At 32.9% G+C, this 15,446-nt stretch overlaps 1 protein-coding gene across 4 annotated transcripts in view; it reads right to left on the reverse strand.

Annotated features, from left to right (window-relative positions):
- LOC148629154 (exportin-2-like) overlaps positions 1-8,208 on the reverse strand; it is a 40,093-nt gene extending 31,885 nt beyond the window's left edge. The window contains exons 1-6 of one of the 4 annotated variants that reach the window (XM_088545060.1): positions 8,139-8,208; positions 5,014-5,108; positions 3,234-3,379; positions 2,363-2,464; positions 1,756-1,901; positions 765-855 (exon numbers count right to left, since the gene is read on the reverse strand). In XM_088545060.1, the coding sequence (XP_088401186.1) occupies positions 765-855; positions 1,756-1,901; positions 2,363-2,464; positions 3,234-3,379; positions 5,014-5,098 (570 nt within the window). In that variant the 5' untranslated portion in view covers positions 5,099-5,108; positions 8,139-8,208. Of the gene's footprint in view, positions 1-764; positions 856-1,755; positions 1,902-2,362; positions 2,465-3,233; positions 3,380-5,013; positions 5,109-7,439; positions 7,610-8,138 lie in introns of those variants that run through there. The other 3 variants (XM_088545067.1, XM_088545076.1, XM_088545087.1) reach the window with 3 other exon arrangements.
- Between the last annotated feature and the right edge of the window lie 7,238 nt (positions 8,209-15,446).

Raw genomic sequence — 15,446 nt, forward strand, 5'->3', positions numbered from 1 at the left:
AAAAATGAGCAAGAAGCATTGATAAACATTTTCTGTTCCATAATGATGAATCTGTTGAAATATAATTTTATTTTTAAAATATGGGTTCAGAAAAGAGTACTTATTGTAAATGAAAAACTTCAATGGGAGGGAATATTCGAAAATGGAAAAGTTTTTGATAAATTTAAAAACAAATGAAAAGATAGTTAAAGAAAGAAAAAGAAAGGCAAAAAAAAATTTTTTAGTTATTGCCAATCGACGATTTTTAAGTTCTGTTTACCACAGCTTTGAAATTATGTGTATAATACACAAATTATATCTTCTGCTTTAAAATTATAAAAAAATATTTTGCTAAATATGTCATTATATTACCTTTGCCAAGGAAGCAAATTAATTTTCTTTTATTTACATGTGTAAATATCTGAAATCATCATATGTAAACATGATGAAACCATGATTACTTTGACAAAAGTAATCTTTTGTAATTGAATATATTTGAAGTTAATAGTAATTGATTACACTTGAAAGCAATCAGCCCCAACCCTGTTATACAACGTACATTTAAATGCTGAAATTGGTATTGTTTTCTAATGGCAGTGTCAAACCCAAACCTATTTTGTATTTCAGTACTATCTTATACTTCAGCTGCAGACCACAGAACATTTAAAGTTTTCCCTATTAAAACAGGAACTCAGCTGAATACTTCATAATTTAGTTTTCTGCTGTATCTCTGAGATTTTAGTTCTATTCATATGAGATATTAAAGAGCCACCAGTGTTGCTTACGTTAAACAATTCTGTAAATGGCTGTGCAAAATTATCCAGAACAAACTTTATTTCTGCCCACAACTGCTGTGATTTGAACTCGTGCCGGTATCTGAAATATAAAGTCATAATTGAATAATTTATTTAAACTTTTCATTCAAATTCAACTATGGTTGCTTGTGACACTAGGATTTCATTATTTAGTATTGCAATTCGGGTACATTTCTATCTTCAAATAGTCTTTCATAATTCTTTTAAAACTGGCATTAATAAGGCCAAACAAAAAAAAAAATGTTTGTTTGCTGTTCCCCTACCCAATGGTTTGAAGCTTAGGTAGGGAAAATTTTTTTTATTTCATTTAAATTTTTGTAGAGGAAGAAATGCAGAATTAAATGTATAAGGGATGCGACATATGCGAGGTAATAAGTTAGTCTGATGACTTACAATGTATTATATTATCCTTATTTCTTTATTGTTTATGAAGTTCTACAAGAAGTGTGTATCGGTTATATCATTGATATGCTAATTTATAATGGTAATGTTCCATATCTTGAATCATAATACATGTACAGCTTTCCGTATCTTTTGTCGGTGTTTGATACATGGACACGAGAATTTGAAATTGATATCAAACGACCTAATAAAATGGAACAAACTGGAGATTTGGTAATAAAATAATTTCAGTTGGGCCCTTCAAATCACGCTGGTTGGTGAATGGCAAACATTTTTAATTTAGGCCTAATTAAATGTGAATAAATTTTTATTGATGCAGTATTAAAATGTATTATAATTATAGGAAGTAAGCAGAAAACTGTATTGTATCAAATACGTCTTTTAACCATTCAAACCAGGACTATAAGCAAAATCATAAATGTAGTTTAAAGCAATGCAGCTTTCAATTTTATGGAATGAAAAACGAGTCAATCCTGACAACTGTTTTTTTTCCATTAAATTCTGTTATTTTCTATAGAGAACGAAGTATTTTCTAAATTGCCATTAACAAATGAAATACCTTTTAAACAAAGAATGAGCTGTAATTAATATTCCATTGATGACATGGAAGTCACCAGTCTGGAATTTGGTGACCATTTCTTGTAACAAATCTGGCCATTTGTCTGGGAAGTCTTCTCGTCCAATGATGCTGATGGAATCACTTAACTGTAACAGATTTATATTCATTTATTAACATAAACTGGAATCAACGCTTTAGAAAACTGCTTTCCAGAAGGACCAATTATGGAACTGTATGGCATACTGGGATTGTTTTTGTTCGTGACACTCCTCATAGGTCAAAATGTATTTTAAAAGTATGCTACAATGATGCATCATTGTTAAAATGACAGAAGTTGAAATTTCTAAATTGGTCAATTTTCATTTAGTAAGCAGCTTTTCAAGTTTATTACCAGGAAACTGAATTTGCCAATTTTCATGAAAATTACAAAGAAATTCAACCAAAAACTACATAAAAATAAAAACATTCAAATGAAAAATATCAAAAAAATAAGTGAATTTAACAACAGAAATAGTGTTCAAAACCCAAAATTTTCTTCCCTTTAATACAAAGGGACACCTTCAAAAGTAATAACTAAATTGCAAAATTCTGTATCATATTCCTGTACCTGCTTTTGAATCTGATCAGGACTCTTTAACATAAGATTGACTATCTGTTGCTTTATAGTGTTTCTGTCTTGTCCATGAATCTTGTCTCCTCCATCTTCTGTCTGAAAGTTTTAAAAAGTTTTACGTACAAATGTAACTTTTTGTACTGTACAACTGATCAATGCTGTAGAATCATTTAACTTAATTGTAACAGATAAATCTACAGTGGATTCCTTTAAATTGCATATCCTATTTGTCAGAATAACGAATTATCATTTCGAAAGAAAATACCTAATTAATATACATATATTTTCAATGTTTAAGTGAGACATATTCTTTTGTCATGTCTATTTAGACTCCTGCCAGAGTGTCTAGTCAAAAGAAAGAGAAAATATTGTTGTAAAGTTTATGTATATTATTTCCAAAGTTCTTAGGAAAACTGTGGTATTTCACCAACAATCATTTAGGTACATTTTTGAGTAAATTTTGAAAAAAATATTTATGTAATTAAGAGAAATTTTCTAATTTTTTGTCTTATGATAGCAAATAAGAGGATATTTTTAAATATCGACAATATGAGAAATGTGTTTGTTCTTTGAGTTTCTATGCAAATAACAGGAATATGCAATAAGCAGGTATGCCATTAATTGGAATCCACTGTACATTGCAAGGGTTTGTAACAAAAATTTCAAATTACAAGTTAAAAAGATAAATACACAATGTATATTTCCTTCAGAAGATTACAACTAAAGCTAAGCATTATCATAAAAGTGGACATTTTTTTTTAAAACTAAACACACCTCACTTGATGCTAGCAAATACTGTTCAAGTCAAAATTACAAACTGAGTAACTCCTATGAATTATCATGCTCTTATTATGTAATTCCTCACCACTCTCCAACATCTCTTTGTGTAGTTTTTAAAAGTGACAGCAGCACTAACTCTCAAATGATTAGGGACATCAGCTTTGTCCAGTAGTGTCAAGAGTAACAAAGGGTAATTCTGATTACCTTCAACAGACTCTAAAAACTTTTCAGCTATAAATGAAAATAAGTTAATTTATCAAATGAAGAGTAAGTAATAGGTAACCGAAGGATTCTAGAAGAAAAATTAGACAGGCTTCCCTAACATACGGAACTATTAAGTACAAAGAAATTAAACAATTTTTTAAAACTAGATTCAATAGACTGACAAAAGCAACACAAGAACATTCTCAACAGAACCAATGGTAACCAGTGCTCCAGGTAGAAATTGAAAGGGGCAGGGTGCTGTTGAGCAGAGGGGCACCTTTGCAGTCGGAAAAGGGCACTTTTTTTTTTGTTCGCATGTTTATCATGTCAAGTTGATTGCTTAAACTTGTTTGTAAAACTTTAAAAATGATTTTCTTGTATAAAATGTATAATACGAAAATTTGATAGAACCATATAAATGAGGATTGGTGAAAAAAAAATGACCTTTTACAGTTCATCGTGAATAAATTTAGTTAATTTTTTGAGAGAAGAAATAAATCATGAAAAGTTAAAATTTGGATATGAATTTTATAAATTTTAATTATGAAGAAAATTCCACAGAGAAGTAAAATTATTTGCAAATCGGCTTCCGATCTCTGTATGAATACACGTTATTCGTCATAGTCTATCTTGTAATTAATTTTATTTGTACAACGTTCGAAACTTTTTCATAAATATTTAATCCAACAAATAATAACAAAATCTTTTAAAATCTAACGAGCAGCAAGTTTTTATAAGTTATTTTAAGAAATTTATTTTCAGTCATGTCATAGGTCACGATAAAATCATGTCAGCTGCCGTACTGGTTCAAACAAGCAATCGAACTTTTAAAATTATGTATTTTTTTAAAAAACTTTTGTTCGAAAATTTAATGTTATCAGTACATGTACGTGGTCACATAAATATTTTTTTTTTTTAAAAATATATAAAATGACTGGTACCGAGTTGAGTCTGTGTTGAAGAACGATCTGATTGATGTGTTCGTCTTTGCAACTGTCTGCTTGTCGCAGGCCAGTTGAGCTAAACGTCATTTCTGCGAAAGCATAGTGGTTTATGAATAACTAAAAACTGTCTCAAAACGCACGTTGTATACATTTATCAGCTGTGACATTGAGTAGTCTTGTTGAGATCAATCATACCGCCCAAGCGGCAGGCACGCGCTGAGGTTTTCATCACCTACTTCAAACTAATTATGTTAATCAATTACACAAAACAAAAGGTAAATTGTAACTGATATCTGGTAATTAACACCTTTGAAGTTTAATCTACACTAATCAATTTTAATGACATGATTGTATTCTCCAGGGTAACTTCAGGTACGTGTCATGACTGTAGTTGTAATATTTATGACAGGAAATCAATCGATCATGCAAAAAACTACCTGTTCAGAACTTACTGTTGCAAAAAAGGCACAAGGCCGTATCAGAAAAGTCGTAAGGGCAGCAAGGGCGCGGCATCCCTTCTATTTCGGGCTACCGAGACCATTGCTAACAATATGATTGTTCATTAAAATTGGTTACTGCAAATGCAAATAAAAAGATTAACCACTAAGATTGTTTTATTGTAATCTACAATGTACAAAGTGAAGGTTTGTGTCCATAATGACCAACATGTTGGAATTCAACACCAAAAACAAAATTTCTACAATTCAATGAACTAACCTGCTCTTCTCGTTGCTGCATCAGGTGATAAAGTTTGTTCCAGATAACCAGCTAATATTTGAAGGTTTCCATCAGTTACTTCCATTGTGTTTTTCCTAAACAATTGAATAACAAAAAAAGTTTCACGTCAAACCTACACATCACAACACATGTACAAACAGAAAGGAAACATTATAGTTAAGTTTTAACAATTATTAGTTGCCACCACTTCGTTAAAAGAGCACAGGAAACCGCAGATTTCTTGATTCATTTTGATCAACTACACAATGGTCAAGGCCATTGGCCCTTTAAATGACTGAACTCATCCAGACATTGAAGCAAAAATAAAATCCAGAAATTCAGAGATACTGAACACCCACAGTGATTGGGATTAAAATTTTGCCAATGGGACTATGGCCCCCTTACCCTTCAATTCAATAGGACATTTTCAATTCCAATGGGCCATTCTAAAAAAAAAACATAGGACAAAATTTGGAATAGCAGCTAAGGACGGATAGACAATGAAGACCAAATGTACATTTGTAACATAAACAAACTATAATTTACACTGCAGATCAAACGTTTATTAAGAGTTAACAATTTTAAAACATGTCAATTAATTGTCACATCAAATCACTTTTCTTTTTTGTTGTTTGAGTTTTTATTTAATGTATTGTATAGTCCTTTATCATGGTCCACAGATCTCCCATTAATTAGACCCTAACTTGGCTGTTAAAGTAGTATATCAGAAATGATAGGAAAGAGTCTATTTTTTCGTTTAGCTGCAATCAGATTTTTTTGGGTGCTTCAGGACTAGATAATATGTCACCACCATTATCAATATTTTCAATAGGGGGTTCATAACCGTGTCCAACTGCCAAGTTTCTACAACAATTGCAGTTTGATTCTGGTAATTACCATCATAAATATTTTTAGGTTTTCTTCTGTTTTGAGTCGAGCTTAAATATGTCTTTGGTGGCATTTTCAATTTCAAATGGAACCGCCAGTCCACGCTTTTTTGATATCGAATTGTTTTTATTCTTTAAAACAATGTTTATTTCAAATGCGTAAGCGATCAAGAATATATAATCTATAAAATCGATAGAGTACCGTTTAATTCCCGGTCTTCAAATCCCCTCGAAAACTTGAGGATCAAAACATCCGACTGCAGGTAATAAAAACATTGTTAAAAGACACCTTCATGCCTTTTTTACTGTCACAAGTAGTGGACAACACACCACCATCAATGATGGAAACTTAATGCATGCACATGACAAAACACATTAGTTACTCAATGTGTCATTCTACCAGGAAATGTGATTATGGTGCATGGCGCACAGTAATCCCAATCACTGCCCACAGGCCACTTCTTGTGTGCCATACATAAAATATCTGGGCCAAAGGCATGGTCTGAAATGATCAATGTACCCCTAAATACCATCACCTTCAGTGTAGAATTTACATACATTTCGGGTTGACTAACAGGTTTGAGCTACACAAAAAAAATGATTTTGTGTCATTTTTGTTAACAAATAAGTGTACATGTGATAAAGTGGTTCCATAAATACTGGAGATTTGGTTTGAAAACTGGAGGCTTTTATCAGTTTCTTTCCTCATAGTGTAACAAGGAAATTATGTGTGAAGTTTATGGAAAGCTTCAAACATAAGTTTGTTACCATTACCGAACTTTGATGAATATTTTAAAATTAGATTTCTCTACCATATGCACCATCTTCGTTGTCTATATTTTTCCAATTTCAAGAACCTTTTGGATGACCATGAAATTATTAACTGCAAACTATGAGGTAAAATATTTGGGGAAATGCAACAGATATTCAATAATGCCGATACCAAATTTCCAAAATCATCACAATTCTAAAGGAGTAGTATTTCCTGTAACTATTGCAAACAAAACTTGGGAAATATACTGTACTGTTGAAATAACAGAAAATGTATAAAAAAGGATAGAAAATAATAAGGGAGGTAATTGACATTTTGAATAAAAAATGGTACATGGCTTTACAACATTTAGACTGTTAAATTGACAGTAGTTATCAAATTAATTGTGCGGTAGAAATCAATCTATAGAAAATGATTGACTGTCTATAAAATGGTGATGTATACATTCAGGATCCATTTTCTAATTGTCAATCATCGATAACCCTGCTGTTCAGTGATAATTTACCCATCGTGAAAATTCCTGCACCTGTTTAGAGAGCAAATTATACCTTCTGTCAAATTTATGGCTTAAATAAATCAAAGAAATTAGACTGAAATACATGTTGGGGGTTATATTACTGGGTTTTCTAGACAATTCAAAAATTCAGAAAGCCCAGTAGACTTTCCTGTTCACAAGCCTGAATTACATTTTTCAGAAATTTTTATACAGTGACTGTTGGCCCGTAGTAGTTAATTTTACAGGCCCACCTCCATTTTGACAAACCTACGATTTGGACTACTGCATAACCATGAAGACTTCAAAGCGGTAGATTTTCTGTTCCCACAGTAGAACTGTAAAAATGTTCTCATTCTGGTAGAAATGACATACTGCAGTTGGTCAACTTCATGAATAAGTCTTTAAGAACTTTGTGTGAAGTCATTTGGCAAGACCATCTGTCTGACAGAAATTTATGAAGTTTTCGACTGCTTGTACATAAGAAATTTGAGTTCCATTTAGACAAGTCCGAAATCTTTTTTCATAAAGAATGTGTGAATGGATTACACTTTATAGACTTCTGGTAAGAGAGTAGATCTCGCCATTTTCGAGACAGAAGCAATTCTCGCCAAAATTTTACTCCTAAACGAAAATTGTTGTATGGTAGCTCATTTATGAAAGAAAAACATCAGCAATTTGTTAGACATTTCATCTTTAATTTAGAACTCGTTTCACTTGAGAAGACGAAAAATCGGTTGGCGAGAATTACTTGCCGGTGCGATTGACCAGTACGGCAGTAGTGGCAGTGCAAGACTACTGACTACTGTACACGGTTCTTCTTAACAAAGGCTTGGCTTGGGCAAGTATCTTTTTAACGTTTTTTCCTATTCGAATCAAACTTCCATTTTGACTTCAAAGCGTACTACTGCTATAAAAAAATATGCCCACACCCTGGACTAAATTTGTTTCTATTGAGTGACCAAGTACTCACGTTTTTCTAAATGGCGCTTATTTTAATTTTCCGCCAGGTGTCACTTCGACGAAAGATCCCAGTGAGTTCCGAAGGTTTTATATATCTAAATACCAATGAAATTAGTACGAAAACAACGTACCAGCTAGAGGTTCACCTGATTTCTATTTCAAACCTCTTTCAAAACTTTTAACTTCTATACTCACACCTTTCAAAGAGGGTTTCCAGCTCTACCACAACATTTGTTACTCCCGAAGTAGTATTAATTCAATGTGGATCCTGAAAAATTCGAAAGATCTTCATCTTCTAGAAACCTTCAATTCAGCAAGGTTATTATCAGAATACAATAGCATTAAAACCTATGATTTTTTAACACTTTATACTTTTATTCCCCAAACTCAGTTAAAATCCCGACTCAAAAACATCATACATCGTTGTTACTGAAAAAAAGACGTTACACCTAGAAGCAAATGTGTAGTTCTTGGTACGCAGAAATTCCTTATCCATTGTAAAAAAAATAATAATTCCAAATCATCTTCATAATATACAGAAGTAGATTTTTCCAAATGCTGGATTTTTTTTATCGGCAACATATTTGTCCAGTGTGGTGGACGCGTTTTTCAACAAACGGTCGGCATTCCTATGGGAAAAAATGTGCTCCTCTAATTGCAAACTTATTCTTTCAGTCGTATGAAGCTGACTTTTATAGCTGATCTGATCCATAAGAAAGAACTTCGTTTAGCTAGATCCTTTCATTTCAGTTTCCGCTATGTAGATGACGTATTGTCATTAAACAAAAGAACTTGAGATAAAGGATACTATAGACACTGTGACGCCAGCCTCATATCTTGACCTACACATAGAGATTGATGGTAAAGGAAAACTATTGGCCAGACTATACGACAAACGCAATGACTTTTCTTTCCGTATTGTCAACTTTCCTTTCATCTGTGGCAACATCCCTTTAGCACCCGCGTATGAAGATTTCATATTACAATTCATACGTTATGCCAGAGCTTGCAGTAACTACGCAGACTTTTGGTATCGCACTAGACTTCTTACAATTATTCTTCTGGAACTGGGTTATGTTGCTACAAGATTGAAGTCGTCGCTATAAAAGTTTTATGGTCGTCATCATGAATTCGTGGATCGTTACGGTGTATCCATCTCAACCATGAAAACTGATTTGTTCAACGTGGCTTAGTTTTCCTTTCCTCTTTCGTCTACCCCGGACTTGACTTATTATGAGCAACTCGGCGGGTGTTTCTAGAAAAGCAGAGGACCCTGACCCTACCAGTGCACCTGGTCCATATGCTCTCAGTTTTTAGTGGAGTCCGCATTGCTCATTTACTTTTGTTATTTTGTATGCATGTAATATTTTAATTATTTTATGTTCTTCGTTGTGTTTGTCTGTTTCCATGTCTGGTCTTTGTACCTGGACTACATTCTATTGATTTCTGTTAGAATCTTGGTCCTTTGATTACTCTTTGTGAAAGCGACTATTCCTTTTCTTGTGTAAAAAGTCCTAATGTACATTGTACATGCCTAAAGAACAATCATATCAATTCTCATTGAATTCTGTCCAGTGGTTTCTGGGGAGAATATTTTTTAAAGTAAATATAACATGAAAAGTAGCAAAAAGACGTAATAGAAAATAACTCTGACAAGCTTTAAAGATTTACAGGAAAATTTTACCACGGACAGACCTCAACAGACTGCACACTTTTAACAGATGTCAGAATTTTGCTACACATGACGGTTTTGCAAATGTATGCAAAAAGCCTCTGTCATCCTGTATTTTCTATTTTTAGTAACAGCGACCATGTTTTTCGAATAAAAAATCCAAACATCATTCCTACGCAGAATACACTAACGGACATTCAAATCAGGTTTGGTTCTAATTGGTCAAGTAGTATCAGAGGAGAAGTTTTTTTTAAATAGTAACATTTAAAAAAGAGGGAAAAAAAACGTTGAAAACCTTGAATTTTGCTGTTAACAATCTTCATAGAGGTCCAGCATTCTCTCTGTGAGCCATATGGTTATTCGTGCTTCTAAGTTATAGGGAAACTTATAGGCATAAAACATATATCTTCATGTTAGTTTTACAAAGACTATAATTTTGCAATCTGATAGGTGGATGACATATTCAAGTTATATGGTATCATAGGCGAATAAGTTATCATTTCTCTCTAATATTTTATGGTTAACTATAATTATTTCGTTAGACATAAACATTTTTTTGAAGACATTAAACACATTCATACATGAATTTCTTTTGTTTTTTTTTGTTCAGATATATTATATAAATTGAGTATCCAACCAAAGTAGTAAAATGGTTAAAAGGAAAAGTTTTTATTGGAAATTTTATACCTAAAAACTAAATGCGTAAGGATAATTTGCATATCAAGTTTTACAAGTTTGAGTATTTTACATATCTTTTCTGAAAAGCAGCATAAATATGGACAAGATGTGAAATAATGCAAGAAGTCCCCTTCTTGTCCACAAAAGTTACAATTGACATTTTCGACCATTCTCCATTTACTGAGATGTTTCTTTGTTGGAATAATATATTGCAGTAACTTCCACCTAAAAGATTTTCAAAAAGTAAAACATAAATTCAAAAAGTTATTTTTGTCTAATGATGACATGTTCAACAATTTCATCCATTTCATAATTCCAATGGATGTTTCAAACTTTTTTGCTATTTAATATATTGTATAGCTTTTTGTTTGACAATAAAGAAACTTCAATAAAATTATTGCAACAATGTCTTATCTTTACCATCCTCCCAAGTCAGGGTTTTGAGTCCACTCTCGCTCCCTCTCAAACCCCTGACTTGGGACGATGATCTTTACAGACATTTACAATACTTTCTTTGACTCTCTAGAACGAAGCAATATTAATCATTCTTTGAGTATCGCTTTTTTCAAAATCATATATTCAGACATCCAATTTCTTTTGGTTTTTAATTTATCTATAATTTTATATTGTGAAATATTACTATTCTCATCGATAATGTCATTAATGTAAATAAGAACACTTTAAATTCAATTGTTGAATATTAAAGTTTTTGCGTTATATTGAATGAATTTATTGTTCCAAATTATTTGTATTCGAACTTCTAAGTTGTAGGTTTTTTATATCGTTCCCCGCCGATAAAGTTCCAACATTTTACGATTTGTTTGTAAAATTCCGGTATATGACTTAACTGACTGTTACTTTTGTTTCCTTCGCTGTTTGTCTCAAATATCAACCAGTTTTTACCTAATACATTGAAATATTTTCTAGGAATCAGTTTCCAGTTGGCGTCTGAGTCATTTTTGAATCTGGTCACCCAACTAGATTTAAGAGCTTCAAGGTTGCTTTTGACGTCGATCATTTTTAATCCCCTTTGTTTATAGTTTCCAATGATAAGATTTCGTTGAACTTTGTCTGGTTTTCCATCTCATATGAAATTCTTATCTTTACAAGATTTCAATTTTCCAACCCATATGCCCACTGTTTTGTTTCTATTCAATTTCAACTCTGAAAATGTCCCAAATATTTCAATTTCATTCATCGCTGAGATAACCCCATTTTTCGAATTGCAAAAGTTGTATCATCTGCTAGTTGTGAAATTTTGATTTTATGATCTTTACCATCAATTTTGATATTTATAGAACCTTAATATCGTTATTGTTTCTTAGACGCTGCGGCATGATTTCCACGTATAAAACAAATAGTAAAGCGGATAAAGGACACCCTTGCCTTGTATAAAGTACTTTGACCCATTTTATAAATGATTCGTTAAACCCATAATGTTTTAGTACAATAAACATAAAATTCCATGCCATGGAGTAAAATGCTTTGGTGAAGTATACGAATACCATAGCTCCTTCGACTTTCTATGGTTTAAGAAATAATTCATGGAGGGGGTAGATTTGTACTCATTTTAAGATGGGTACATCGCTATCGCTCGATGTTAAATAATCGAATATAAATGCCAAACCCATCTTAAAATGAGTACAAATCTACCTCCGGAGGGAATTATTTCTTTTCTAATATGACAAATACGGTCAAAAAAATATGCGTGAAAAAAAATTCCATTGGCGTAGCCAAAAAACGGCTGTTCGGTTTAACCTACCCTGTATGGAAGTCGGATTAAGTAAGAAATAAACCACATATCCAAGTAAACCATCTAGTATAGTATTAGCCGTTAAATCATCGTGTAAACGTTTTTAAATGAGTGTTTTGTCTCGAAGCGACAGCGAAAGAAAAGAGACAGTGCGCAGGTGCTAAAGGTGGGGTTGTACCGACATATACTGTTTGACGATATGAAGACGTCATATTAGAGTTTGCAATAATCTATAATATCCTGTATTTGCCGCAGGTTATGACCAACAAATCTATTTTTAACATATCCTGTTTGATCTTCATTAATAAATTTTGGAAGAATTTGCTTTAGTCTCTGTTCTAGAATACATGACAAGAGCTTTAAGTCCACATTTAAAAGTGAAATAGGTCGATAATTATTTAATGATAAAGGATCACCTTTTATGTATAACCATGTTGATACAAAATGTATACTTGTTCGTTGTGAGAATAAAAGGTCATCATTTTCGAATCCATTTAATATTTCTGTTTGTGTATGTCTGTTTTCCATGTCTCGTCTTTGTCCCTGGATTGCATTCTTTTGATTACCGCTATAACCTTGGTTCCCTTGATTTCTCTTTCTATGTTCTGTTTTTAGTAACGGTAGCCCTGTTTTTCGACGAATAAAAATCACTATATCAGTTCTATGCAGAATACCACAAGTTTAGCTTTTTTTTAAAAAAAAAAGCTTTGCGTCTTTGTAGGTACTTACTGGGGCTTATTATACAATTAATAATATTTTGTCCCAGCTTCTTATTTTCATGTTTGAAATATATCAGTGAAAATCTTGTTCTTTTATTTCCAGTGAAGATTTGGCATTTTGTTGTTTTATGTATGTTGAATATTATTTTAATAATGTTTGCTATATAAGTGTCCGATTATTTATATTATATTTATATAAGGATAACTGTTTCAGCTCGATTTTGTGAAGGTAATGTCCATCTGAAGCTTTAATGTTGTGTTGATCTTCAATGTATAATGCGCATGACCTTTGATATGAAGTCCAGTTTGACCTGGACATTAAATCTTATTCGTGGCACACCTTATTTTGGAGGAGAACAACCATACCGTAAATGATTTGTGCCTTTCGAAACGAATAAGTCAGAAGGAATTCCGAAGTATCGGAAGATCCTGAAAAGCAAAGACCGAGTGCTCTCTTTTTACGCTACATGCTATACAATGGAAAATTACCAGACCAAAAGTGTTATCCAATGAAAAATAAGGATCGTTGATTTTTATCCAATCGCTATACACTATTGCCGACTTCTGTTTTCCGTGACAGGGCAGACACAATCAATTTTTAGTTCCCGTCTTCCTAGAAGACGGAAATAAAAGACATTCATACCAAGTTTGGTTCTAATTGACCTGGTAGTGTCAGAGAAGAAGTATTTTTTTTAAGTAATTACACTGAAAATAACAAAAAAAAAACGTCGAAAAAGGGTAATAACCAACATGGCTTGACAGATTTACACGAATTTTTTACCTATCATCAGAATTTCCTTTAACCTTTCTGTCTGTGTTCTATTCTTAATACCCCGTGCAGGTCCGGGTGTCAAAAGAATAGCGCTAAGCTTGTCGTAAAAGGCGACTAAATAGTGCTCAGAAACCTAGCCGGGGGCTAATTGCCCTGCCCACAGAGCAACTCGGATGTGTGCCCCAGGTGGTGGAATGGGGTACCGCTGGCGTGTTACATGCTGGGGTTGTCAGGCTATAATACGGAAAACCTGACCGCAAACTATAGTGGTGCACCGTGTTGGGAAAGATGCCACATTCCTCGCACGTTAAAGAACAGGAGGCTAAATTGCCCGACCTTACCCATCCCACCCTTTTATCTTGTGGCAATCAAAATTTATCGACCCTATTATCCTTGTGTCTCATCCCTTTTTTATTCATCATCATCATTTCGTGTTCATTTTATCATCCCTTTCATGTTCATCGCCAGAATATAGCTGAAATATTACTGCTCGGGCGTTAAACCTCAACAATCAATCAATCAATCTATTCTTAATAACGGAAGCCATGTTTTTTTCGACGAATCAAAAATCACAACGATGTTTTTGTTCGTGGCATCCCAAGGAACAATCAGGCCAATGTTCATTGAGTTCTGTTCAGGTAGCTTCAGTGAAAGATGTTTGAAAAAAATTTACAGTCGACAGACGACGGGCGCCAAGTGATGGCAATATCTCACCTGGCCCTTTGTATTTAAGTTTATGTCGTCTCTCATCACAAATCAAGTGATTACAGTGGTTATTCAGACATTTATGCTTGCACATTATTTTGACACTTACAAAACTAGTTCGGTTGATAGAGCAACACAAACGAATATTACAACTACAAACAACTCTACCAAGGATTTTTAGTCTACTCATTATTTTATTCTAGTCAATATTCTTTTGTCGTGTCAAATATCAATAAATGTCCAGCTGTTTAAAATTTCTGTTGGGAGGGTAATACCAAAAAGATGGAAAAATACAGGAACGCGCCTTGGGATTCATTTACGAAAATTATTACTGTATATATGAAGAGTTGTTTGTAAATCCGGTCTTCCTTCACTAAAAATTAGACGTTTACGTACCATGGTAATAGAAACGTTCAAAATTATTCACAAGAAATCTCCATTGTATCTTCATGGTGTTATTTCATGTAAAAAAATCTAATTATTCTTTTAGAAAAGACAATATGACAGAAGTCCCATGGGTAAGAACAACCAGTTATGGACTACATTCAGTAAGGTATGCTGGGGTCCACTCTGGAATGAATTGCCTAACGAGATTCGTGGGCAGTCCGACCTAAGCCAGTTCAAAAATCTAATTAACAACTGGGATGACAACTCATGCAGATGATTGATTAATTTTCTTTATTTCCTCCAAAAGATGGAGATACAAAAAATAGAATGGAAAATAGAAAAAAAATACAAATATAGTCAGTTGACCAAAAATAGAAAACTACACATACATATATACACAAACTGATGTAATACTTTTTACACCATGTAAATAATACTCAGTATTAAAATAAAAATAGCTGGAACCATATGTCAGAGTCCAGTTCAATATAAAATTCGGTACTGCCACCAAGGAATGTTATAAGAACGTCATCATCTTCTTGGTTAAAAATAAAATAACTGAATCATGTACTGGAAGTAAGTCAAAATGCTGTAAAACATTGAATTTATATCATTCATACGGGATTCACGAA

This window comes from Perna viridis, chromosome 1 (assembly GCF_037379345.1).
Source record: "Perna viridis isolate PV_CMFRI_1.1 ecotype Kerala chromosome 1, ASM3737934v1, whole genome shotgun sequence".
Classification (NCBI taxonomy): Eukaryota; Metazoa; Mollusca; class Bivalvia; order Mytilida; family Mytilidae; genus Perna; species Perna viridis.